General features: G+C 49.8%; 1 protein-coding gene across 4 annotated transcripts in view; it reads left to right on the top strand.

Moving 5' to 3' along the window:
* Positions 1 to 21766, top strand: part of wrn (WRN RecQ like helicase) — a 44717-nt gene extending 22951 nt beyond the window's left edge. For 3 of the 4 annotated variants that reach the window (XM_065017235.1, XM_065017234.1, XM_029646951.2), the window contains exons 26-36: positions 1175 to 1235; positions 3003 to 3076; positions 3375 to 3462; positions 3857 to 3969; positions 4832 to 4946; positions 5263 to 5394; positions 5827 to 5989; positions 7532 to 7695; positions 11034 to 11276; positions 11442 to 11594; positions 21479 to 21766. In XM_065017235.1, coding sequence (XP_064873307.1) covers positions 1175 to 1235; positions 3003 to 3076; positions 3375 to 3462; positions 3857 to 3969; positions 4832 to 4946; positions 5263 to 5394; positions 5827 to 5989; positions 7532 to 7695; positions 11034 to 11276; positions 11442 to 11594; positions 21479 to 21592 — 1420 coding nt within the window. In that variant the 3' untranslated portion in view covers positions 21593 to 21766. The remainder of the gene's footprint in view (positions 1 to 1174; positions 1236 to 3002; positions 3077 to 3374; positions 3463 to 3856; positions 3970 to 4831; positions 4947 to 5262; positions 5395 to 5826; positions 5990 to 7531; positions 7696 to 11033; positions 11277 to 11441; positions 11595 to 21478) is intronic. The other variant, XM_065017236.1, reaches the window with a different exon arrangement.
* The last annotated feature ends 2920 nt before the right edge of the window (positions 21767 to 24686 follow it).

Below are 24686 nucleotides of genomic sequence, written 5' to 3'. Positions count from 1 at the left end.
TGATCTAGTACTCCCTGTATATATCTCCACATTGATCTGGTACTCCCTGTATATATCTCCACATTGATCTGGTACTCGTACTTGTCTCCCGAGTGGGGCAGCGGTCTAAGACACTGCATCTCAGTGCAAGAGGCGTCACTACAGTCCCTGGTTCGAATCCAGGCTGTATCACATCCGGCCGGGATTGGGAGTCATTGAAAATAAGAATTTGTTCTTAACTGACTTGCCTAGTTAAATAAAGGTTCAATAAAAAATATAGCTCCTTTCTTGTGTATTTTATTCCTCTTGTTACTATTTTCACGGTTAAGTCTACACCCGTTGCATGTGACAAATACATTTTTGTTAGATTTGAGAAAAAGCTGTAATTCTAGACGACTTTTGTATATTCTGTTGCATAATGACATGTTCATAATATTTAGTGTAATTCCAGATTTTACAGGCTTTGGGAAAGGGAAGTTATTTGGGATTATTAGTGTGTGTGTGTGTGTGTGTGGCGCAGACGCGATGCCTCTGGAATGTCATCAGCTTGTCAGCATCACTGAGAGCTGTGTAGTGGAGGTTAGTGTAGCCAAAGCATTATTTTAAAACTCCCTTGTTCTTGACAAGGCCTCCATATTCTTCCCTGGCTCCACCATCCTGCAGCTGTCCTTTTAAATGAGTGTGAAATGGTGCAAATCACCACCATGATATGGCTCCTGGATGTATCAATGTGTTGGCTTTCATATCTTTTTCCTCTCTGTTTCATAGTGCGCCTTTCTGGCTCTCACACACACACACACACACACACACACACGTGTTTTCTTTGGCTTCCAGTCAAGTTCTGCCCTTGACTTTCTTTTACATTTTTACAGTTCAGTCATTTAGTAAATGCTTACTCTTAGAGCAAGTCACATTGGCTGTGTTATTTTGTGGAGCCGTGTTCTGCTTCCTCCTAACAGAAGAGTGATCAATTATCAAATGCCTCAAAAAATGCAAAGCTCACTAAACATGTTTTAATTTGATTGAAATGTCACCTTTGTCTGTCGTCTGGTCATCTGGTACTGTGTAGGCTGTTTGGTGAACACTCACCAATAGTTCGGTGTCTTCATGTTACAAATAGCTATTCAATCATTGGTGAGTAGTCACAGGGAATTTTGTCAACCCAGTACAAAAAGCTGTGTGCCTCTGATTTCAGACGAAAGCAGAACCCTGCAGCCACCACTAGTGCCCCTGACAGACAGTATTCAACCTCTCAGGTGAGTGTGTTCTGGAGGATTGGTACAGAGAGAATGACTAGCCACCACCACTAGGTGCCCCTGACAGACAGTATTCAACCTCTCAGGTGAGTGTGTTCTGGAGGATTGGTACAGAGAGAATGACTAGCCACCACCACTAGTGCCCCTGACAGACAGTATTCCACCTCTCAGGTGAATGTGTTCTGGAGGATTGGTACAGAGAGAATGACTAGCCACCACCACTAGGTGCCCCTGACAGACAGTATTCCACCTCTCAGGTGAGTGTGTTCTGGAGGATTGGTACAGAGAGAATGACTAGCCACCACCACTAGTGCCCCTGACAGACAGTATTCCACCTCTCAGGTGAGTGTGTTCTGGAGGATTGGTACAGAGAGAATGACTAGCCACCACCACTAATGCCCCTGACAGACAGTATTCCACCTCTCAGGTGAGTGTGCTCTGGAGGATTGGTACAGAAAGAATGACTAGCCACCACCACTAATGCCCCTGACAGACAGTATTCCACCTCTCAGGTGAGTGTGTTCTGGAGGATTGGTACAGAGAGAATGACTAGCCACCACCACTAATGCCCCTGACAGACAGTACCACCTCTCAGGTGAGTGTGTTCTGGAGGATTGGTACAGAAAGAATGACTAGCCTCCATTGCTAATGCCCCTGACAGACATTACCACCTCTCAGGTGAGTGTGTTCTGGAGGATTGGTACAGAGAGAATGACTAGCCACCACCACTAGTGCCCCTGACAGACAGTATTCCACCTCTCAGGTGAGTGTGTTCTGGAGGATTGGTACAGAGAGAATGACTAGCCACCACCACTAATGCCCCTGACAGACAGTATTCCACCTCTCAGGTGAGTGTGTTCTGGAGGATTGGTACAAAGAGAATGACTAGCCACCACCACTAATGCCCCTGACAGACAGTATTCCACCTCTCAGGTGAGTGTGTTCTGGAGGATTGGTACAGAAAGAATGACTAGCCACCACCACTAATGCCCCTGACAGACAGTACCACCTCTCAGGTGAGTGTGTTCTGGAGGATTGGTACAGAAAGAATGACTAGCCTCCATCGCTAATGCCCCTGACAGACAGTACCACCTCTCAGGTGAGTGTGTTCTGGAGGATTGGTACAGAGAGAATGACTAGCCACCACCACTAGTGCCCCTGACAGACAGTACCACCTCTCAGGTGAGTGTGTTCTGGAGGATTGGTACAGAGAGAATGACTAGCCACCACCACTAATGCCCCTGACAGACAGTACCACCTCTCAGGTGAGTGTGTTCTGGAGGATTGGTACAGAAAGAATGACTAGCCACCATCGCTAATGTTTTTACAGATCTGATCATTTGTTCCCACTTTAAACAAAGTACAACTTATAAAGGCTACATAGGCACTACATAAATGCTTCGCAAATCTATAAGCGTATGTCATACTCTATAAATGCTGTATAAAAGGTGACAGGTCCTTCCCACTGTAGGGTGAGCTGCCAAATGTCATAACACACTTATGTTTATACACAGTTGATAAATGCGCTTATAGATTTGTGAAGCATTTATGTGGTGCTTATGTAGCCTTTATGTATGCTTTATTTATGCCTTTATAAGTTGTACTTAGTTTATAGTGGGCCTATTTTAATTTTTTGTAACACTTAAGTGCCAACTGAAATACTTTTTCATGCAACAACACTATTGAAGTGCATGTTATTGATGGGAAATGTTTGACGGTCAATAAGTGTTGAATATGTCAACTGTGATTTTTCCTGTCTCTCCACAGAACAGTGGGTTAAATGTCTGTTGTAGGCCAGTCAACAGCAAATCTATCCCCAAGTTGGACATGTCATCTAGCAGGTATGAAGAGGTTGATGTCGAGAATAGAGGACATGATATTTGCGTGTTTATGTGTACTTAGTTTGTTCGGATCCAATTTTGTAGTGAGAAACCTCTAACACAATAGGTGAATATTTTAATAAAAGTGTATGGTTTCCCACATACCAAGTTAAGTCTTGGACGAAAAAGCCATTTCAATGGAACTTTTCCATTGATTAATGCTTTTTATTCCAAGACTAGGCTTGATCTGTGTTCTGGAAACCAGTTATAGAAAGATGTGAATTCTCGGGTTTGATGGCTTTTCGTCACATATTTTTAGTGACAGGACGCCATCCAAGTTGTTGACCCAGGTAGCGGTGTCCAAACCACAGCCAGCCCCCATCTCCGCCAGAGAGCTTGAACTGCAGGTAGAGTCAACAGAACAATAATCCATAGTCTCTTAAGGTGCACTCTATTTGATGAAACCAGTCAATTCAATAAATCATTATTGTCCCCAAAAGGTAATCCGATTGCATCAATTACAAGACAAAGTACAGTGACACACATCACATTTGCACAAAGACTGGCAGACATAAGAAAAGAATACAAAATAAATCATATGTAGAACACAGATCATTGTCCATAATAAGTATGTAAGTCCCCATCAATGTGCTGCCTCCCATAGAAATATATGCTGTGAAATGTGATCTTGCAGAGCCTCTGGTTTCATAGTCAGTAGCTCATTGTATTACATGTCATAATTTGTTGATTCTTGCTGATGTTCCTCTCTTGTAAATATCTCTGTAATTTGTTGTTCCATAGACGGCGTTGTACGCCAAGCTGGTTGCTGAACGACAGAAACTGGCCAGTGAGAAGGACATCCCACCGGCCATACTGGCCACCAACAAAATCCTCCTGGAAATGGCCAAGATGAGGTACAGTGTGTTGATGGGGGTCTGCCTTCATGTATGGTGACTCACTTCCTCTTGTTCACTGTTCAGGAGTCGGTAGTCATAATTCGTTTTGAATTTAGTGGGACATGTACAGTACCAGTCAAAAGTTTGGACACCTACTCGTTCAAGGTTTTTTTCTACATTGTAGAAAAGTAGTGACATGAAGACTATGAAATGACACATGGAATCATGTAGTCACCAAAAAAGTGTTAAACAAATCAAAATGTATTTTAGATTCTTGAAAGTAGCCACACTTTGCCTTCATGTGAACTGTCGTTTCTCTTTGCTTTTTTGAGCTGTTCTTGACACAATATGGACTTGGTCTTTTACCAAATAGGGCTATCTTCTGTATACCACCCCTACCGTGTCACAACACAACTGATTGGCTAAAACGCATTAAGAAGGAAAGAAATTCCACAAATTAACTTTTAACGAGGCACACCTGTTAATTGAAATGCATTCCAGATGACCTCATGAATATTTTGATTTAACACTACATGATTCCATATGTGTTATTTCATAGTTCTGATGTCTTCACTATTATTTTACAATGTGTAAAAAGAAAAACCCTTGAATGAGTAGGTGTGTCCAAACGTTTGACTGGTTAACAACGCTGGTGGTCAAAACGGGTCATAGCCACAGACCTCCCTGGTTCTTTGGCCAGATTTGTGTTCATTCATTCATAAATGTAATTACCATTTCACATTCTGCTGTATTACAATAACTACTAGTGAGTAATAATCTCTTTTTAAGAATGTAATAATCCTTAAATGTTAACATGGAAAATAGTTTTAAAAAATCAGTGTACTCTTTGCTAGTTGATGATGGTGTTGGTGTTTTGCAGGCCGTGCACTGTGTCCAGTCTGAAACAGGTGGATGGTGTTTCTGAGGCAAAGTCCAGCATGCTTATACCCCTCCTCAAAACCATAGCACGTTTCTGTGAGCTTCACAACTTGAAGGTAAGTCATGTCCATGATCATAGGCTATGATTCGACTATCATAAACCATAAGTTAATCCTACATGATCATAGGCTATGATTCGACTATCATAAACCATAAGTTAATCCTACATGATCATAGGCTATGATTCGACTATCATAAACCATAAGTTAATCCTACATGATCATAACTATTGGCCTCATTACGTGTTCCTAAATGTGTTTTCCCAGATTCTACTACCAACAACATGGCAAACAACACATTGGCTGGTATTTGTGCAGAGTATTGTTGTTGTTGTACATTCAACAATGTCTTAAACTCTTGTCTGTTGTCCAGGTGGACTCCTCGACTCTGGCTTCAGCCCCAGGTCCAGAGAGCGTTAGAGGGGCGGTGACTGGGAGGTCCTCCTCTCTACCTAACAGTATTGCCATCACCTACAGACTGTTCCAGGAGGAGGGCAAGAGCATGGTTAGAGAACCCTGTTTAGTCCTGGCTACATGAAATGGCCATCTGGTTTTATTTATTTCAATTGGAGATCGTATCCTTTTCACAATGTCATACCATTAAGAAGCATGCTATGCTTGCTGGGAGAATCTTTCTACATGAGCCTTTCTCCTACAGTTTCTGCAACTATGGTGGAAGTCAAACCAGGCCAGTACGGCTCTACTTAGTTTGGAATAATAAAAAATATATATATTTTCAATATAGGGCTGTATTCAAATTTGATATACATACCACCACTAACATGCATATATCTGGACATTGAGGACGATGGACCATTTAGGTGCACAGACCTGAATTCAATTTCCACCTAATGTGCTCCTCAACTGACACCGTCCATTATGAGCACTATAGGCATGTAAAGTGTTGTTCTTAAAGATATGTGTGTGTTGTGTTCAGAGGCAGGTGTCTGATGTGCGCAGTTTACCCGTTGCTGTGCTAGAAACTCAGCTGATCCAGGCTTTCAGGGCAAACCACCCACTGGACACAGAGAGAGCTGGTCTAACAACCGCCATACGAACTACCGTCATCCGCATCATCCAGTCACACCCTGTCAACTCTGGTACATGTCACTTCCTGTATCGCTCAAAATTAGATTAGATCTCAAAGTCTCATCTAGGTTGAGAAAAACTCTACATTAAACACTAGCCTGGTCCCAGATATGTTGTCTCCTTCTGTAGCCTGGTCCCAGATCTGTTGTCTCCTTCTGTAGCCTGGTCCCAGATCTGTTTATGCTCAAATCAAATTTTATTTGTCACATACACACGGTTAGCAGATGTTAATGCTTGTGAGTGTAGCGAAATGCTTGTGCTTCTAGTTCCGACAATGCAGTAATAACCAAGTGTAAAAGGATAAAGAATATGTACATAAAGATATGAATGAGTGATGGTACAGAACGGCATAGGCAAGATGCAGTAGATGGTATCGAGTACAGTATATACATATGCGATGAGTAATGTAGGGTATATAAACAAAGTGGCATAGTTTAAAGTGGCTAGTGATACATGTATTACATAAAGATGGCAAGATGCAGTAGATGATATAGAGTACAGTATATACATATACATATGAGATGAGTAATGTAGGGTATGTAAACATTATATTAAGTAGTATTGTTTAAAGTGTCTAGTGATACATTTATTACATCAATTTCCATTATTAAAGTGGCTGGAGTTGAGTCAGTATGTTGGCAGCAGCCACTCAATGTTAGTGATGGCTGTCTAACAGTCGGATGGCCTTGAGATAGAAGCTGTTTTTCAGTCTGTCGGTCCCTGCTTTGATGCACCTGTACTGACCTCGCCTTCTGGATGATAGTGGGGTGAACAGGCAGTGGCTCGGGTGGTTGTTGTCCTTGTTGATCTTTATGGCCTTCCTGTGACATCGGGTGGTGTAGGTGTCCTGGAGGGCAGGTAGTTTGCCCCCGGTGATGCGTTGTGCAGACCTCACTACCCTCTGGAGAGCCTTACAGTTGTGGGCGGAGCAGTTTCAGTACCAGGCGGTGATACAGCCCGACAGGATGCTCTCGATTGTGCATCTGTAAAAGTTTGTGAGTGTTTTTGGTGACAAGCCAAATTTCTTCAGCCTCCTGAGGTTGAAGAGGCGCTGCTGCGCCTTCTTCACAACGCTGTCTGTGTGAGTGGACCAATTCAGTTTGTCCGTGATGTGTACGCCGAAGAACTTAAAACTTACTACCCTCTCCACTACTGTCCCGTCGATGTGGATAGGGGGGTGCTCTTGCCAACTCCATTGTTGTAATTGTGAAGGGGCAGAAACAGACTGACCCAGGCTACATTCAACTTTATTTACCAAGATAAGATTGTTTATCACGTCCTGACATGGTTTAGGGCCAGCAGATTTTTCCCAGATCAGAAAAAACTCCTGAGAAGGAGTGCTTTTTTTGGATCAGGTTCCCCCTCTTTTTCAATATGATGTAAAAGGCAAAACCGATCCAAGATCTGTACTTTTACTCTGAGACGCTTCGGCTACATTAATACAGGCAGCCTAATTCTGATATTTAAAAAAAATCTACTTGAGAACCCCCCCCCCCTCTCTCTCCACACTGACAAACCGTGTCGCTCTCGACTAACGTATCCTCTTTCCCCAGACCTCAGTGACATCAAGGCCATTCGAGCCAGAGTCCCCGACGACATTAGCACCTTCCTCATCCAGTTGACTGTGGAGCTGCTGCAGAGACAGGGGATGCACACGGCCCCACCTGCTGTTTCCACCAGCCGACAGCAGCCTGAGCTCACCTGGATAGAACCCGAGGTCAATATAAGATTTTGTTATATAATATCTGTCAATTAGCAGACACTTTTTTCTAGGGATTCACAAATACGCATCGGTCCCAGATTCAAGTGTTTAAGATACTAGTGCATCGGTCCACGGACCCCAAACTGATCCAAATGTAGGATGCATCGGTCAGGAAAGCAATTCAAACGTTACGAATCGCCGGTTCACTAACAGTCGTTGCTCATATTACGGTCTGCTTTCCGAAAACATCTTATGTGACATGTGACCTGATCTTGCACATCTGCTCTTTGCCTTCAGCATTCAAATGCTAAAATGGCTTGTACGATATACAGCTTTATTAGTTGTGACAACAAAACTATCACATGACATAGGCGTTGTTGGAAATTGTGTTTTTACCAGAATAAAAAAGAGATCTCATCTGGCTATACCTGCTGAACGGGGATTACAATAGATTTGATTTAGATTTTTCAGGTTCACCATCCGAAATAGTTTTAGTTAACAATCAGTGTTTTATGGTCATTTTTAGATATACAGGGTAAAGTTGATGATTTCATTACAAGGACAGCAATCACGTTTTACGAGGTGCGCTGCATCGCTGATGTGGGAGGAAAGAAATAATGTTACTTCCAAACGGTCAAAACCAATCCATTTTGAGATGGGGGGAGGAAATTGTGATAAACTCAGCAAAAAAATCAACTGTAAAAAAAAAAAAAAAAAAAAAGGTCAGCTGTGTTAATTTTCAGCAAACTTAACATGTGTAAATATTTGTTTACAAGATTCAATAACTGAGACATAAACTGAACAAGTTCCACATACATGTGACTAACAGAAATATAATATAATAATGTGTCCCTGAACAAAAGTCCAAATCAAAAGTAACAGTCGGTATCTGGTGTGGTCACCAGCTGCATTAATTACTGCATTGCATCTCCTCATCATGGACTGCATCCAGATTTGCCAGTTCTTGCTGTGAGATGTTAACCCACTCTTCCACCAAGGCACCTGCAAGTTCCCGGACATTTCTGGGGGGGAATGGCACTAGGATTGAGATCCGGGCTCTTCGTTGGCCATGGCAGAACACTGACATTCCTGTCTTGCAGGAAATCACACACAGAACAAGCAGTAAGGCTGGTGGCATTGTCATGCTGGAGGGTCATGTCAGGATGAGCCTGCAGGAAGGGTACCACATAAGGGAAGAGGATGTCTTCCCTGTAACGCACAGCGTTGAGATTGCCTGCAATGACAACAAGCGCAGTCCAATGACGCTGTGACACACCGCCCCAGACCATGTGGTGTATCAAAATGCAATGACGCTGTGACACACCGCCCCAGACCATGTGGTGTATCAACATGCAATGACGCTGTGACACACCGCCCCAGACCATGACCAATGACGCTGTGACACACCGCCCCAGACCATGACCAATGACGCTGTGACACACCGCCCCAGACCATGACCAATGACGCTGTGACACACCGCCCCAGACCATGACCAATGACGCTGTGACACACCGCCCCAGACCATGACCAATGACGCTGTGACACACCGCCCCAGACCATGACCAATGACTCTGTGACACACCGCCCCAGACCATGTCAAAATGCAATGATGCTGTGACACACCGCCCCAGACCATGACCAATGACGCTGTGACACACCACCCCAGACCATGACCAATGACGCTGTGACACACCGCCCCAGACCATGACCAATGACGCTGTGACACACCGCCCCAGACCATGACCAATGACGCTGTGACACACCACCCCAGACCATGACCAATGACGCTGTGACACACCGCCCCAGACCATGACCAATGACGCTGTGACACACCGCCCCAGACCATGACCAATGACGCTGTGACACACCGCCCCAGACCATGACCAATGACGCTGTGACACACCGCCCCAGACCATGACCAATGACGCTGTGACACACCGCCCCAGAACATTACCAATGACGCTGTGACACACCACCCCAGACCATGACCAATGACGCTGTGACACACCACCCCAGACCATGACCAATGACGCTGTGACACACCGCCCCAGACCATGACCAATGACGCTGTGACACACCACCCCAGACCATGACCAATGCCTCTGTCGTGATCGAAGCGTTACACCACTGTATTCCCTTGGTTTATTTCTCCTTCATTGTGGTACAACTGGTGTAAGTGTCTCATGAGGGTCTCGCTCCCCTGTAGTCAGCACGGATCCTAATTTATCATTAGAAATGCACTGATGTCAGGTAGTTTATTCATCCTTATCAAGCCCAGAATGGAGCCATCATTTGATGTACATATCACTGCTCCTGATGAACGACGCTACTATCTATCTACCGTGCCTTAAAGTATTCACACCCCCTGACTTTTTCCACATTTTGTTGTGTTACAGCCTGAATTGAAAATTAATTAAATTGATATTTTGTGCCAGTGGTCTACACACAATACCCCATAATGTCAAAGTGGAATTATGTTTGGAGAAATGTTTACAAATAAATTGAAAGCTGAAATGTCTTGTGTCAATAAGTATTCAACCCCTTTGTTACGACAAGCCTAAGTAAGTTCAGGTTAAACAAATGTGCGTCACAAGTTGCATGGTCTCACGTTGTGTGCATTGTGTTACTACATAATTCACCATGGATATATTTCATTTTATATTCACATTGTGCCCGTGACAAAGCCTTCTCAGCTAATGTATGCCTTTCAAATACACCTGTGTGACAGTTAATTTCTCAGTGTGGTTGATAACAACTCCCTCAAGGTGAAGGTATAATGACATCTCCAGCCCTAAAGTTGTGCACTATAGTCTATCTCTCTCTCTTTCTGTACACGCTCTCTTTATCCCTCTTTCTCTCTTTCCCCACTCTCTTCTCCTTTCCCTCTCTCCTCCTCTCCCTCTATGGCCACTCTTGTCAGTGCAGAGCACAATCTCTCGGGCTGCTCTAGTCCCCATTAAGGGGACAGGCTTTAAAGGCTGACATCTGGTGCCTTCCTCTCAGACTGATTACTACAGGGGACCTATTTCCTTAAAGGCTGACGCAGCACGACAAGCCCGGCCCCATGCCCCAGCCTGGCCCCTGTCCTCAGCCCCACTGCCCAGCCCCACTCCCCTCTCCAGATGGGAAAGCAGCTTGGGAGGTTTTTCACACCACTGGCCCACTTCTACATGGGAGTCATCTCCCTCGTTGCTGTTGAGTCCATGTTAGTGGCTCATAGTGATATTTGACACTGTCAGTTTGGGTAGGATTTCGTTGCAGTTAATACTAGCTCCTAATGGAATCCAGCTCTCAAGTCATGTGACATCATTCACTAGCACTAAGTAGGCACTTCATTTGTGTGTTTCTTCCAGGACAAACCGGTGAGAGAACCTTCCGTCCACAAGCCAGTGAGGATAGAAAAAGACCCAGCCCAGCCAGCCCCAGTGGAGCCAACCCCAGCCCAGCCAGCCCCCATCAAGCTATCCCCAGCCCAGCCAGCCCCCATCAAGCTATCCCCACCCCAACCGGTTGGTTGGTTAGCAGTCGGACTCCCAGATGAGATGGAGATGAGTATGGAAGAGGATGACCTGTTCAGGGATCTTCCAATGCCTGAGGTAATGTTCAGCTAACAAAGACAAACTGATTTAAAACTAGCCTGTACTTTTTACACCAATACACCTCTGCGGAAACCTATCTTCATTTGTGGACTAACATGATTTGCAGTATGTCTCAGTCAATGTGTCTCCTACTAAAGATGATGTCTTTTCTCTCCCTGGTAGGAAGTGGGTCCCGTCTCAGAGTATGTCCTTGCACCTAAGGCTCTTACTGCAGCCGCCAAGGCTGTCCCCCAGACCAGTGCAGTGAAGCTGACATCCTGGAACCAGGAGCCACTGGATGAGGACACACATGAACTCTTCAGTGACTCCCCTCAGGTAGAATGTATTGACTTTCAGCCTAGAAAAAGTGGATTTTACTCACGATATGAAACGATGTACCAGACCTATTATTTCAGCAAGATAGACACGTTTGATTCACAAACATAACAAGTGTCAATGTGTCGGGTACGTGATGATACAAAAAATATTTCTTACATTTCAACAAAGGCGATGAATACCTATTCTTTTCAATGGATCACTTTTTAAGACATTAACTGTGGATTTAATCATCAATAAGGCAGAGGAGGTTAAATATCTGCTCTCATCAGCATCCGGCTTCCATCAACTTAATAATTGGCTCCCAAAAATCCCTTTCCCTGCATTAAAGAAACGACTCAGTAAGCCTTTTCAAAACCCTGGGAAAACTCCAGTCTGTACTTCCAGTGTGTGGCGCTCTCTAGGTCAACGTCAGTGCTCTTGTTCAACTGTTGATCTCTCTTCCCAGGGTGTCCACGCTAAGGTCCTCATTTCCACGTATAATTGGATGGAGCTGAACTCATTAGCATAAATCCCGTTGGTAATACCGTCCATCAAGCCCAATTCTATCTCACCCACTCCTGTAGCTAAAGGTCCTCAATAGAAAGTGAAGTAGTGTCATTGGCCCACTGAAAGGATGCGTTATGCATCCACTAACTGGTCATTCTGGTGTCCGTCTGGCAGTGTGACTAGAAATACCGTCACACAGTTGTGGTGATAAGATGGTCGCCACTGGTTCATCTTATTTAGACCACTGCCAGTTGTGGTGATAAGATGGTCGCCACTGGTTCATCTTATTTAGACCCCTGCCAGTTGTGGTGATAAGATGGTCGCCACTGGTTCATCTTATTTAGACCCCTGCCAGTTGTGGTGATAAGATGGTTGCCACTGGTTCATCTTATTTAGACCCCTGCCAGTTGTGGTTTTCACAGCGCAACAGAGCAGATTGTTTGAGAGCTGTTTAATACCGACTATTGCATGCAACTTAAGAGATCTCCCTGATGACACGGGTGGTGATCTTGTGCTCTGACATGCAGGAATTCACCATAAATCCAAAACATTAACAGATCTGCGCCAGATGAGCCCACAGCAGGATGTCCACCCGCCCCAGTCAGGCGAACACACAGACCCTCTGGTTAATGCAGAGTTAATTGTTATTCGCCACAAAGGGCTTTGTTTATTTGTGACGTTCTCCAGAGGGTCGTGACCCTTGGATCTCGCTAATCCCACACGGGAGGATCGATGGAAACGCGGTGTCCCCCGTCTAACGAGATGAGTGTGCCCTGGCTTTGCCTGGAGCTGGTTTACGTTTAACCTCTGACCTGGGGTCAGCGCTCAGCGGGAGCATCTTGAGCGCCCTTTGATCTCCTTTAACCCCATCAGTCCCGAGACCCCTGCAAAAATCGGCTTTTCATTTATCTGACTTTCATGTATCTGCATGTCCAGTCCTTATATTTAGCCTCACAATGAATTGTTGTACCATGTCCTGTTCAGGACAACCAGGGCTACAAGTAGAACACAACACTATTTGATATAAACTGTTGCATTCATGAGTTTTATGGACAAATATCAATAAAAATATATATATAAAGTCCACCAAAGCAAAACCCTGATAAATGAATTTCTAGAAGGATGTAAGTACAGAAATGGTTTTCTCTATGGGAAATGAATATCCAACTAGTCAGTGACTACTGTGTTGAGTTTGACAGCAACTTATTACAGTATATGATTTCCCTTTTTTGAACCCCTTACCATAATGACTCTTATATAACAAAATGTGTGTTTGTGAGTCTCAGCTTTTCATAGCTTTTTAATAGATTGTTGCTCAAACCAATCGGATTTTACAGACGTTTTTGTCAAAAGACCCGGCCCCCTTCGGGAACCGCCCTTGTCTCATAAACACCGCTCTGGCTCAGCCCTCTTTAGCTCAAACACACCATGTTTAAAAGGGGTTAGAAGTCCAAATGGCGCCGGCGTCGTGGTGGGACTAGTGGGTTAAAGGCCACTGGACACCCCTGCTGTGGCGAGGGTCTGCAGTGGTCAAGAGCTGGGACCAGGTGTGGACAGAACAGTCTGCAGTGGTCAAGAGCTGGGACCAGGTGTGGACAGAACAGTCTGCAGTGGTCAAGAGCTGGGACCAGGTGTGGACAGAACAGTCTGCAGTGGTCAAGAGCTGGGACCAGGTGTGGACAGAACAGTCTGCAGTGGTCAAGAGCTGGGACCAGGTGTGGACAGAACAGTCTGCAGTGGTCAAGAGCTGGGACTGGGCTGCAGTGGTCAGCAGACTGTTGAGTTATGTCTGTCTCTCCACAACTGACTGCATTTCTTCACCATGATCAATTTGAGTTTTTTACATTTTTTTATCAGTGTTTCTCATCAAAGAAAAACCCTCAATCATTCACTGTTGATGTGAATGTGTACTTGAAAGCTTTATTTTTTTCCACCTTCTCCGCACGCTTCACTGTGCATGCCTCCTATTCATGGTAACCTGTAGATCAATATGTGCATTAGAGCTCCCTCTAAATAGATCAACAACCGGATCCGTTCTCCCCTTCACCGAGCGGTGGCGGTGAGGTCACTAAAGATTTAGCACCAATGAGATTGAGGGAGACTAACAAAAAAAAAATGCTCTCCTCAAGGAAATTACATTTAGAGGGGTCAGATAAACGGCTTAGGAGGAATTGTGATGGATGGTAATCCGATGTTGGATAGCACAGCACGCTTGTGTGTCTTGTATTGATGCAGCTGCGTGCATGAGACTCACATAGACCTACAATGGACTGCGGACACTAGACCAAAGGAGGATCCTGGAAGTCCAGTTTAGTCTCCAGGTCCAACCAATTGTAGCAGTCTAGCAATGCATTATTGTCTCGGCACATTTGGACGTTACAAATTTGTGCTGGTACATATTTCCTATACTTTATTATGACATGCCCATCAAATAGATTGAAGTCCAGATCCTGTTTTTATCATGCTGTGTGGCCAAGAGATCTATTTCTCATATAGACTTTATACAGTTGTTTTGACACCAGCTTGTTTATTTTATTGTGGTTGGTTTTCAATCACAGGACCAGGACACTAATATGCCAGCTTTGTTTTTAGAACTCTTCATAGTATATATCAAAGATGCCACAGATGGGGGATTTATTGTCTGAGGTTTGTGTGCATTCCTCAACCTCTATTTATTTTGTAGCTTAAGTCATTCTGGCCTTTGAAGCATTTTTTTATCTCTGACTTGAGGAGACACAGAGAGTCACTGAGGACCCCTGAGCTTTTCAGTAAGAGCAGTGTTATCGGCTGCATGGCGTCTCTATTTACCCAACCAATAGGTCACGTACTGTAGGTCGGACTCCTAATCCAGTGTGGTTTATTCACCAGAGCTCCTTCTTCTAATCTCTGTCTAGCTTCAGGAGACACCACAAACCTCACCATAAAATAACTTGTTCTTATAAAGGTAAATATAAATAAAAAAATTGCTGTTTTTGTTAATTATGTTAACAGCACATACCTTTTAATGGGTGTTAAATACGCATATTAGAAGTTACTTCAAATCTAATTTGATTTATAGAAGACATTTCTTACAACAAATAATAAAAGCTGGGAAATGTGAAACACAACGGTTCTATGGAAAAATAAAATCGGGGGGGGGTTAATTGCATTCATCCATCATCCATCCATTTAGCACCAATACAACTCAATTCAGGTGGAAAGAACCGGAGTGAAAGATGGAATGTGATTTTATTTGACTAAAGAACTGTGAATTTGATGCAACAACTGGGACCAATTCTGCAGACAAACACTCAATTTAACAAAGACCCACCAGAGCTTTCTCCTACATGATCTCCGTAATAACTTTGGAGCAGGCTTCTCCCTGAAGTACCTTTCCATATTTTACATGACAGCTGGTGAAGCTCTCAGTACCAGAACATTGCCAGAACAAGTGTGAAGTTCACATTTAGTTGGTTGATGATAAGAACTTGAAAGGGAGTACCCAGCAGGCAAAACTGGTTGCAATGGCGTCAGGTTGTATATTGGTTTGATAGGGATGTTTGGTTCACGTCTTTTTTATGAAAAAGGAGTCTTTACAATAATGACGATTTTACGTGTTTTCCACGGAGTCATGAAAGACTTTACCTGGTTGTAATAGAGACCAGTTGGTTGTAAACTGGTTATATGACGTCTCAACCAGAACCAGTTTACCACCAGAGGATTATGTAATTAAGATGTCGTGTGCCCACCTGGTAGACCACGGTTTCCCTATTCTGGGGAAACACTGGGGGGGGCGACCGGAGGTGGGGAAACACTGGGGGCGACCGGAGGTGGGGAAACACTGGGGGGACCGGAGGTGGGGAAACACTGGGGAGGGGGGGGCGACCGGAGGTGGGGAAACACTGGGGCGGGGGGGGACCGGAGGTGGGGAAACACTGGGACGGGGGGACCGGAGGTGGGGAAACACTGGGGGCGGCCGGAGGTGGGGAAACACTGGGGGGGCGACCGGAGGTGGGGAAACACTGGGGGGACCGGAGGTGGGGAATCACTGGGGTGGCGACCGGAGGTGGGGAAACACTGGGGGCGACCGGAGGTGGGGAAACACTGGGGGGGCGACCGGAGGCGGGGAAACACTGAGGGGGCGGCGGAGGTGGGGAAACACTGGGGGCGACCGGAGGTGGGGAAACACTGGGGGGGACCGGAGGTGGGGGGGGGACCGGAGGTGGGGAATCACTGGGGGGGCGGAGGTGGGGAAACACTGGGGGCGACCGGAGGTGGGGAAACACTGGGGGGGGGGACTGGAGTTGGGGAAACACTGGGGCGGGGGGACCGGAGGTGGGGAATCACTGGGGGCGACCGGAGGTGGGGAAACACTGGGGGCGACCGGAGGTGGGGAATCACTGGGGGGCGACCGGAGGTGGGGAAACACTGGGGGGGGCGACCGGAGGTGGGGAAACACTGGGGGGCGGGGAAACACTGGAGGTGGGGAAACACTGGGGCGGGGGACCGGAGGTGGGGAATCACTGCGGGGGGGACCGGAGGTGGGGAATCACTGGGGGGGGGGACCGGAGGTGGGGAATCACTGGGGGCGACCGGAGGTGGGGAAACACTGGGGAGGGGGCGAAACACGGAGGTGGGAAACACTGGGGGCGACCGGAGGTGGGGAAACACTGGGGCGGGGGGGGACCGGAGGTGGGGAAACACTGGGACGGGGGGACCGGAGGTGGGGAAACACTGGGGGCGACCGGAGGTGGGGAAACACTGGGGGCGACCGGAGGTGGGGAATCACTGGGGGGCGACCGGAGGTGGGGAAACACTGGGGGCGACCGGAGGTGGGGAAACACTGGGGGGGCGACCGGAGGCGGGAAACACTGGGGGCGACCGGAGGTGGGGAAACACTGGGGCGGGGGGACCGGAGGTGGGGAATCACTGGGGGCGGCCGGAGGTGGGGAAACACTGGGGGGCGACCGGAGGTGGGGAAACACTGGGGGGGCGACTGGAGTTGGGGAAACACTGGGGCGGGGGGACCGGAGGTGGGAAACACTGGGGGCGGCCGGAGGTGGGGAAACACTGGGGGGCGACCGGAGGTGGGGAAACACTGGGGGCGACCGGAGGTGGGGAAACACTGGGAGGGGGGCGACCGGAGGTGGGGAAACACTGGGGGCGACCGGAGGTGGGGAAACACTGGGGCGGGGGACCGGAGGTGGGGAAACACTGGGGCGGGGGGACATGAGGTGGGGAATCACTGGGGGTCGACCGGAGGTGGGGAAACACTGGGGGGGCGACCGGAGGTGGGGAAACACTGGGGGCGACCGGAGGTGGGGAAACACTGGGGGGGGGACCGGAGGTGGGGAATCACTGGGGGGCGACCGGAGGTGGGGAAACACTGGGGGAAACACTGGGGGGCGACCGGAGGTGGGGAAACACTGGGGGCGGGGGGGGAATCCGGAGGTGGGGAATCACTGGGGGTCGACCGGAGGTGGGGAAACACTGGGGAAACACTGGGGGCGACCGGAGGTGGGGAAACACTGGGGCGGGGGCGACGGAGGTGGGGAAACACTGGGGGGCGACCGGAGGCGGGGAAACACTGGGGGCGACCGGAGGTGGGGAAACACTGGGGCGGGGGACCGGAGGTGGGGAATCACTGGGGGGGGGCGGCCGGAGGTGGGGAAACACTGGGGGCGACCGGAGGTGGGGAAACACTGGGGGGGCGACTGGAGTTGGGGAAACACTGGGGCGGGGGGACCGGAGGGGGGAAACACTGGGGGCGGCCGGAGGTGGGGAAACACTGGGGGGCGACCGGAGGTGGGGAAACACTGGGGGCGACCGGAGGTGGGGAAACACTGGGAGGGGGGCGACCGGAGGTGGGGAAACACTGGGGGCGACCGGAGGTGGGGAAACACTGGGGCGGGGGGACCGGAGGTGGGGAAACACTGGGGCGGGGGGGACATGGAGGTGGGGAATCACTGGGGGTCGACCGGAGGTGGGGAAACACTGGGGGCGACCGGAGGTGGGGAAACACTGGGGGCGACCGGAGGTGGGGAAACACTGGGGGTGACCGGAGGTGGGGAATCACTGGGGGGCGACCGGAGGTGGGGAAACACTGGGGGAAACACTGGGGGCGACCGGAGGTGGGGAAACACTGGGGCGGGGGACCGGAGGTGGGGAATCACTGGGGTCGACCGGAGGTGGGGAAACACTGAGGGGGCGACCGGAGGTGGGGAAACACTGGGGCGGGGGGACCGGGGGAGGTGGGGAAACACTGGGGGCGACCGGAGGTGGGGAAACACTGGGGGCGAACGGAGGTGGGGAAACACTGGGGGGCGACCGGAGGTGGGGAATCACTGGGGGCGACCGGAGGTGGGGAAACACTGGGGCGGGGGGACCGGAGGTGGGGAAACACTGGGGGTCGACACGGAGGTGGGGAAACACTGGGGGCGACCGGAGGTGGGGAAACACTGGGGGGCGGGGGAACGGGAGATGGGGAATCACTGGGGGCGGCCGGAGGTGGGGAAACACTGGGGGCGACCGGAGGTGGGGAAACACTGGGGGTGACCGGAGGTGGGGAATCACTGGGGGCGACCGGAGGTGGGGAAACACTGGGGGGAAACACTGGGGGGCGACACGGACCGGAGGTGGGGAAACACTGGGGGGGGGGACCGGAGGTGGGGAAACACTGGGGCGGGGGACCGGAGGTGGGGAATCACTGGGGGTCGACCGGAGGTGGGGAAACACTGGGGGGCGACCGGAGGTGGGGAAACACTGGGGCGGGGGGACCGGAGATGGGGAATCACTGGGGGCGGCCGGAGGTGGGGAAACACTGGGGGGCGACCGGAGGTGGGGAAACACTGGGAGGGCGACCGGAGGTGGGGAAACACTGGGGGGGCGACCGGAGGTGGGGAATCACTGGGGGCGACCGGAGGTGGGGAATCACTGGGGGCGGCCGGAGGTGGGGAAACACTGGGGGCGACCGGAGGTGGGGAAACACTGGGGGCGGCCGGAGGTGGGGAAACACTGGGGGCGGCCGGAGGTGGGGAAACACTGGGGGCGACCGGAGGTGGGGAAACACTGGGGGCGACCGGAGGTGGGGAAACACTGGGGGCGACCGGAGGTGGGGAAACACTGGGGGCGACCGGAGGTGGGGAAACACTGGGGGGGGGGACCGGAGGTGGGGAATCACTGGGGGTCGACCGGAGGTGGGGAAACACTGGGGGCGACCGGAGGTGGGGAAACACTGGGGCGGGGGGACCGGAGGTGGGGAATCACTGGGGGCGGCCGGAGGTGGGGAAACACTGGGGGCGACCGGAGGTGGGGAAACACTGGGGGCGACCGGAGGTGGGGAAACACTGGGGGCGACCGGAGGTGGGGAAACACTGGGGGCGACCGGAGGTGGGGAAACACTGGGGGGGGCGACCGGAGGTGGGGAAACACTGGGGGGCGACCGGAGGTGGGGAAACACTGGGGCGGGGGGACCGGAGATGGGGAATCATTGGGGGCGGCCGGAGGTGGGGAAACACTGGGGGCGACCGGAGGTGGGGAAACACTGGGGGGGGCGACCGAGGTGGGGAAACACTGGGAGGGCGAGCGGAGGTGGGGAAACACTGGGGGCGACCGGAGGTGGGGAAACACTGGGGGGGGCGACCGGAGGTGGGGAAACACTGGGGCGGGGGGACCGGAGGTGGGGAATCACTGGGGGTCGACCGGAGGTGGGGAAACACTGGGGGCGACCGGAGGTGGGGAAACACCGGGGGCGGGGGGACCGGAGGTGGGGAATCACTGGGGGCGGCCGGAGGTGGGGAAACACTGGGGGCGACCGGAGGTGGGGAAACACTGGGGGGGGCGACCGGAGGTGGGGAAACACTGGGGGGGTGGGGACCGGAGGTGGGGAAACACTGGGGGCGACCGGAGGTGGGGAAACACTGGGGGCGCCGACCGGAGGTGGGGAAACACTGGGGGCGACCGGAGGTGGGGAAACACTGGGGCGGGGGGGACGGAGATGGGGAATCACTGGGGGGCGGCCGGAGGTGGGGAAACACTGGGGGCGACCGGAGGTGGGGAAACACTGGGGGGGCGACCGGAGGTGGGGAAACACTGGGAGGGCGAGCGGAGGTGGGGAAACACTGGGGGGCGACCGGAGGTGGGGAAACACTGGGGGGCGACCGGAGGTGGGGAAACACTGGGGGCGGCCGGAGGTGGGGAAACACTGGGGGCGACCGGAGGTGGGGAAACACTGGGGGGCGACCGGCGGTGGGGAAACACTGGGGGGCAGCCGGAGGTGGGGAAACACTGGGGGCGACCGGAGGTGGGGAAACACTGGGGGGCGACCGGAGGTGGGGAATCACTGGGGGCGACCGGAGGTGGGGAATCACTGGGGGCGACCGGAGGTGGGGAAACACTGGGGGCGACCGGATGTGGGGAATCACTGTGGGGCGACCGGAGGTGGGGAAACACTGGGGGCGACCGGAGGTGGGGAAACACTGGGGGCGACCGGAGGTGGGGAATCACTGGGGGGGGCGACCGGATGTGGGGAATCACTGGGGGCGACCGGAGGTGGGGAAACACTGGGGGGCGACCGGAGGTGGGGAAACACTGGGGGCGGCGACCGGAGGTGGGGAAACACTGGGGGGACCGGAGGTGGGGAAACACTGGGGGGGACCGGAGGTGGGAATCACTGGGGGTCGACCGGAGGTGGGGAAACACTGGGGGCGACCGGAGGTGGGGAAACACTGGGGCGGGGGACCGGAGGTGGGGAATCACTGGGGGCGGCCGGAGGTGGGGAAACACTGGGGGGGCGACCGGAGGTGGGGAAACACTGGGGGCGACCGGAGGTGGGGAAACACTGGGGGCGACCGGAGGTGGGGAAACACTGGGGGCGACCGGAGGTCGGGAAACACTGGGGGGGGACCGGAGGTGGGGAAACACTGGGGGGGACCGGAGGTGGGGAAACACTGGGGGCGACCGGAGGTGGGGAAACACTGGGGGCGACCGGAGGTGGGGAAACACTGGGGGGCGACCGGAGGTGGGGAAACACTGGGGGGGGCGACCGGAGGTGGGGAAACACTGGGGGCGACCGGAGGTGGGGAAACACTGGGGGCGACCGGAGGTGGGGAAACACTGGGGGCGACCGGAGGTGGGGAAACACTGGGGGGTGACCGGAGGTGGGGAAACACTGGGGGGGTGGGACCGGAGGTGGGGAAACACTGGGGGGGTGGGACCGGAGGTGGGGAAACACTGGGGGCGACCGGAGGTGGGGAAACACTGGGGCGGGGGGACCGGAGGTGGGGAAACACTGGGGCGGGGGGGCGACCAGAGGGGGGAACACTGGGGCGGGGGATAGAAAGGTCACTCAATCAGTGTAGAGCTTTGATAGTTTTCAGTGGACTCATTGTTGTCAATACATGTTCATCTCTCCACAGAATGTCAGCCAGCCGGCGAAGAGAAAACTACCAGACTGGGCTGAACTACCAAGAGGTTCAAGTTCTTTGGCCTGTACAAAGAAAACCAAAAAGAACAAAGGACTTTTTTCATAACATGACCAGTGACCAACAAATTATTCTTACTGACTAAATATTTCTGATTTTCTTTATTACAAAATGGCAAACAAGGTGTTGATTTCCAACTTAACAATGTAACATAGCAGACTAATTAATGTAAAACATGTCATTATGTAAAACCTCTTGTAATAAAGATACAACTTGAATGTACAGTATTTTAGAGGAAATCATTGGGTTGTATGATTGAGTCGTGGAGTAATCTTATTTCTTAATGAGTTGCATCTTGTTAAATTAGTACCCGCAAGTGAGAAGTATCTAATGTAACTGTGCCAAGTTGACAAGATAATTATTAGTATGTTGTAAAATATACAACTCATTAACATATGTATCATTGGTAAAATGACCTTTTCACAGAGATCATTCAGTTTGTTGCTGAGCTAAGGTATTTGTCATTCATTCAAGTCCTTTACAGACCTTCAATAATTACATTTTAAGGTTAAGAGATTAGCAAATACAGGGCTTTTACATCCATGTGGACATTTTAATCCTGGTTCAGATTAGTGTGTCTGCAGACACTACTTTCTATGGAGAGTACCTGGCAAGACTTAATTTGTCACAGTTTGATCCTGGTGGGAAGAGAACTGTACCAATTATAAGACTATCAAATGCTGATTTCCTGTTCTGACTTTTAAAGTTTGAGACCTGACCATTTTTAAAAACAGGAGAGGTTCAGAGTAGATCTGATCACTTAATGTTTCCAGATTATAGTGGTTCTCTTTGCTTCACATTTTGCCTGGATAAAAGACATCACAGTTCATAGTGATTGTTGCAGTAAAGCCACGACTGCATGTGAATCCGTGCATTGGCCAGTACTACTGCAGTTATTATGACATCTACATTTGCTCAACTATGCAATGTCTAGCTAAACTAAACAAAAGTCCTCTCAATCAAGCTCTAACATAAATGATTATATACTGTATGCATGGTTTATTTTTTAATATCAACTGTATTTGAGCATGTTATTTTGTAGTAAATTATGCATTTAACTTTTTGTTGAGGGTAACAAAAATAAAATCCACCCTCTTCTTGGAAACACAATATAGGGGGGAAAGGAATCCATTTCACCATTGTGGCCATAGTGCTATCTCAGAAGTGCATCTCATGCTGACCAAAATAGACTTGACTGAATCTAAGTATCTCCTGTACCAATACTATAGATTTCCATTGGGTGCTGTGGCTAAAGTGTAACCCCCTTTGAGGTCATTCTAAACAGCCTGCCCTCTTTGGCTCAGAGTGGCAGAGTCAGCGATTACTTTACATTAGTTAACTGTCTCGGATACAGTGGCTAGTTTGATGCTGAAGTTCTGATGCTGTCAAGTAACATAAAAGTGCAGATCAGGACTCTTTCCCCCGACACCCTATGCATTTGTTATAAACTCAGCCCTCATCAATAAAACCTTAAGAGGAAAAGCCCAGTCAATATAGTGTTTTATAGAGACGGAGAAACGTGTTAAGAGTTTGATCAGAGACTCGGGCTACATCTATAGTGCAGTCGGAACTAGAAGCACAAGCATTTTGCTAACACTCACATTAATATATGCTAACCATGTGTATGTGTCCAATACGATTTGATTTGAAAAACAGCATTTAAATTACTGATCGATTGTTCTTTAACTAGCGTCAGGGGGTGCGCCGAGCACAAATGCTTCTCTCTCGGGTGCGTCCTAAATGGTACCCTATTCTCTCTGTAGCTACAGTACATGGAACATGGTCAAATGTAGTGCACTACCTTATGGACCCTGGTCAAATGTAGTGCACTACCTTATGGACCCTGGTCAAAAGTAGTGCACTACCTTATGGACCCTGGTCAAAAGTAGTGCACTACCTTATGGACCCTGGTCAAAAGTAGTGCACTAGAAAGGGAATAGGGTGCCATTTGGGACATAAAGCTCATTGATGACTCCCATTGTTTCAAGTTGGGCTGGATGTCTGACCAGTGCAGCCACACGAGTCTGCTGCTGGATGTACGTGGGAGCAGCAGGTGACCAGTGAAATTAATTTGCAGGGCCTTTGATAGGAAATCACTCTAAATTACCGTTGGAGCTTGGATACATCATGTGTACTCTAATTTAATCAATACATTTTAGCAGCACTCCCTTGAAGAGTTTTGTCTCTTCGCTGAGATATTTGTGGACGGGCTATCCTAGTGTTTTCCTAGTCGGTGTGTTCGATGGCATAATCCTTGTCTTGCTGTCTACGGCATGAGAGCGTCCACATGTAGAAACAACCCCTTCATGATATTCATATTCAGGACAGATAAATACTGCTTGTGTCATAAAGGGTAGAGTTCAGGTCTTCCAGAACGATGTTAATGTTTCCAGTTATTGAGATGGAACTCTGTTATTGTATCCATGGCATCACATTACTCATGCCACCCATACTTTGCTAAAGAGATCTAACATGCAACTCATGAGATTGCCTTGGTACCAACATGTTTCCATTGTCAACGACATTTGTATTTTCAAATTTGCTCCTAGACAAACTAAACTTCTTTGCTCGCTTTGCGGACAATACAGTGCCACCGACACGGCCTGCTACCAAAACCTGCGGACTCTCCTTCACCGCAGCCAACGTGAGTTAAACATGTTGACCATCGCAAGGCTGCCGGCCCAGACGGCATCCCTAGCCGCGTCCTCAGGGCATGCGCAGACCAGCTGGCTGGTGTGTTTACGGACATATTCAATCAATCCCTATCCCAGTCTGCTGTTCCCACATGCTTCAAGAGGGCCACCATTGTTCCTGTTCCCAAGAAAGCTAAGGTAACTGAGCTAAACGACTATCGCCCCGTAGCACTCACTTCCGTCATCATGAAGTGCTTTGAGAGACTAGTCAAGGACCATATCACCTCCACCCTACCTGACCCTAGACCCACCCCAATTTGCTTACCGCCCCAATAGGTCCACAGACACGCAATCGCAATCACACTACCCTAACTCATCTGGACGAGGAATACCTAGATAAGAATGCTGTTCATCGACTACAGCTCAGCATTTAGCACCATAGTACCCTCCAAACTCGTCATTAAGCTTGAGACCCTGGGTCTCGATCCCGCCCTGTGCAACTGGGTCCT

Source organism: Oncorhynchus nerka, linkage group LG4, assembly GCF_034236695.1.
Source record: "Oncorhynchus nerka isolate Pitt River linkage group LG4, Oner_Uvic_2.0, whole genome shotgun sequence".
Lineage (NCBI taxonomy): Eukaryota > Metazoa > Chordata > Actinopteri > Salmoniformes > Salmonidae > Oncorhynchus > Oncorhynchus nerka.
This window is presented reverse-complemented; position numbering and strand designations above follow the sequence as displayed.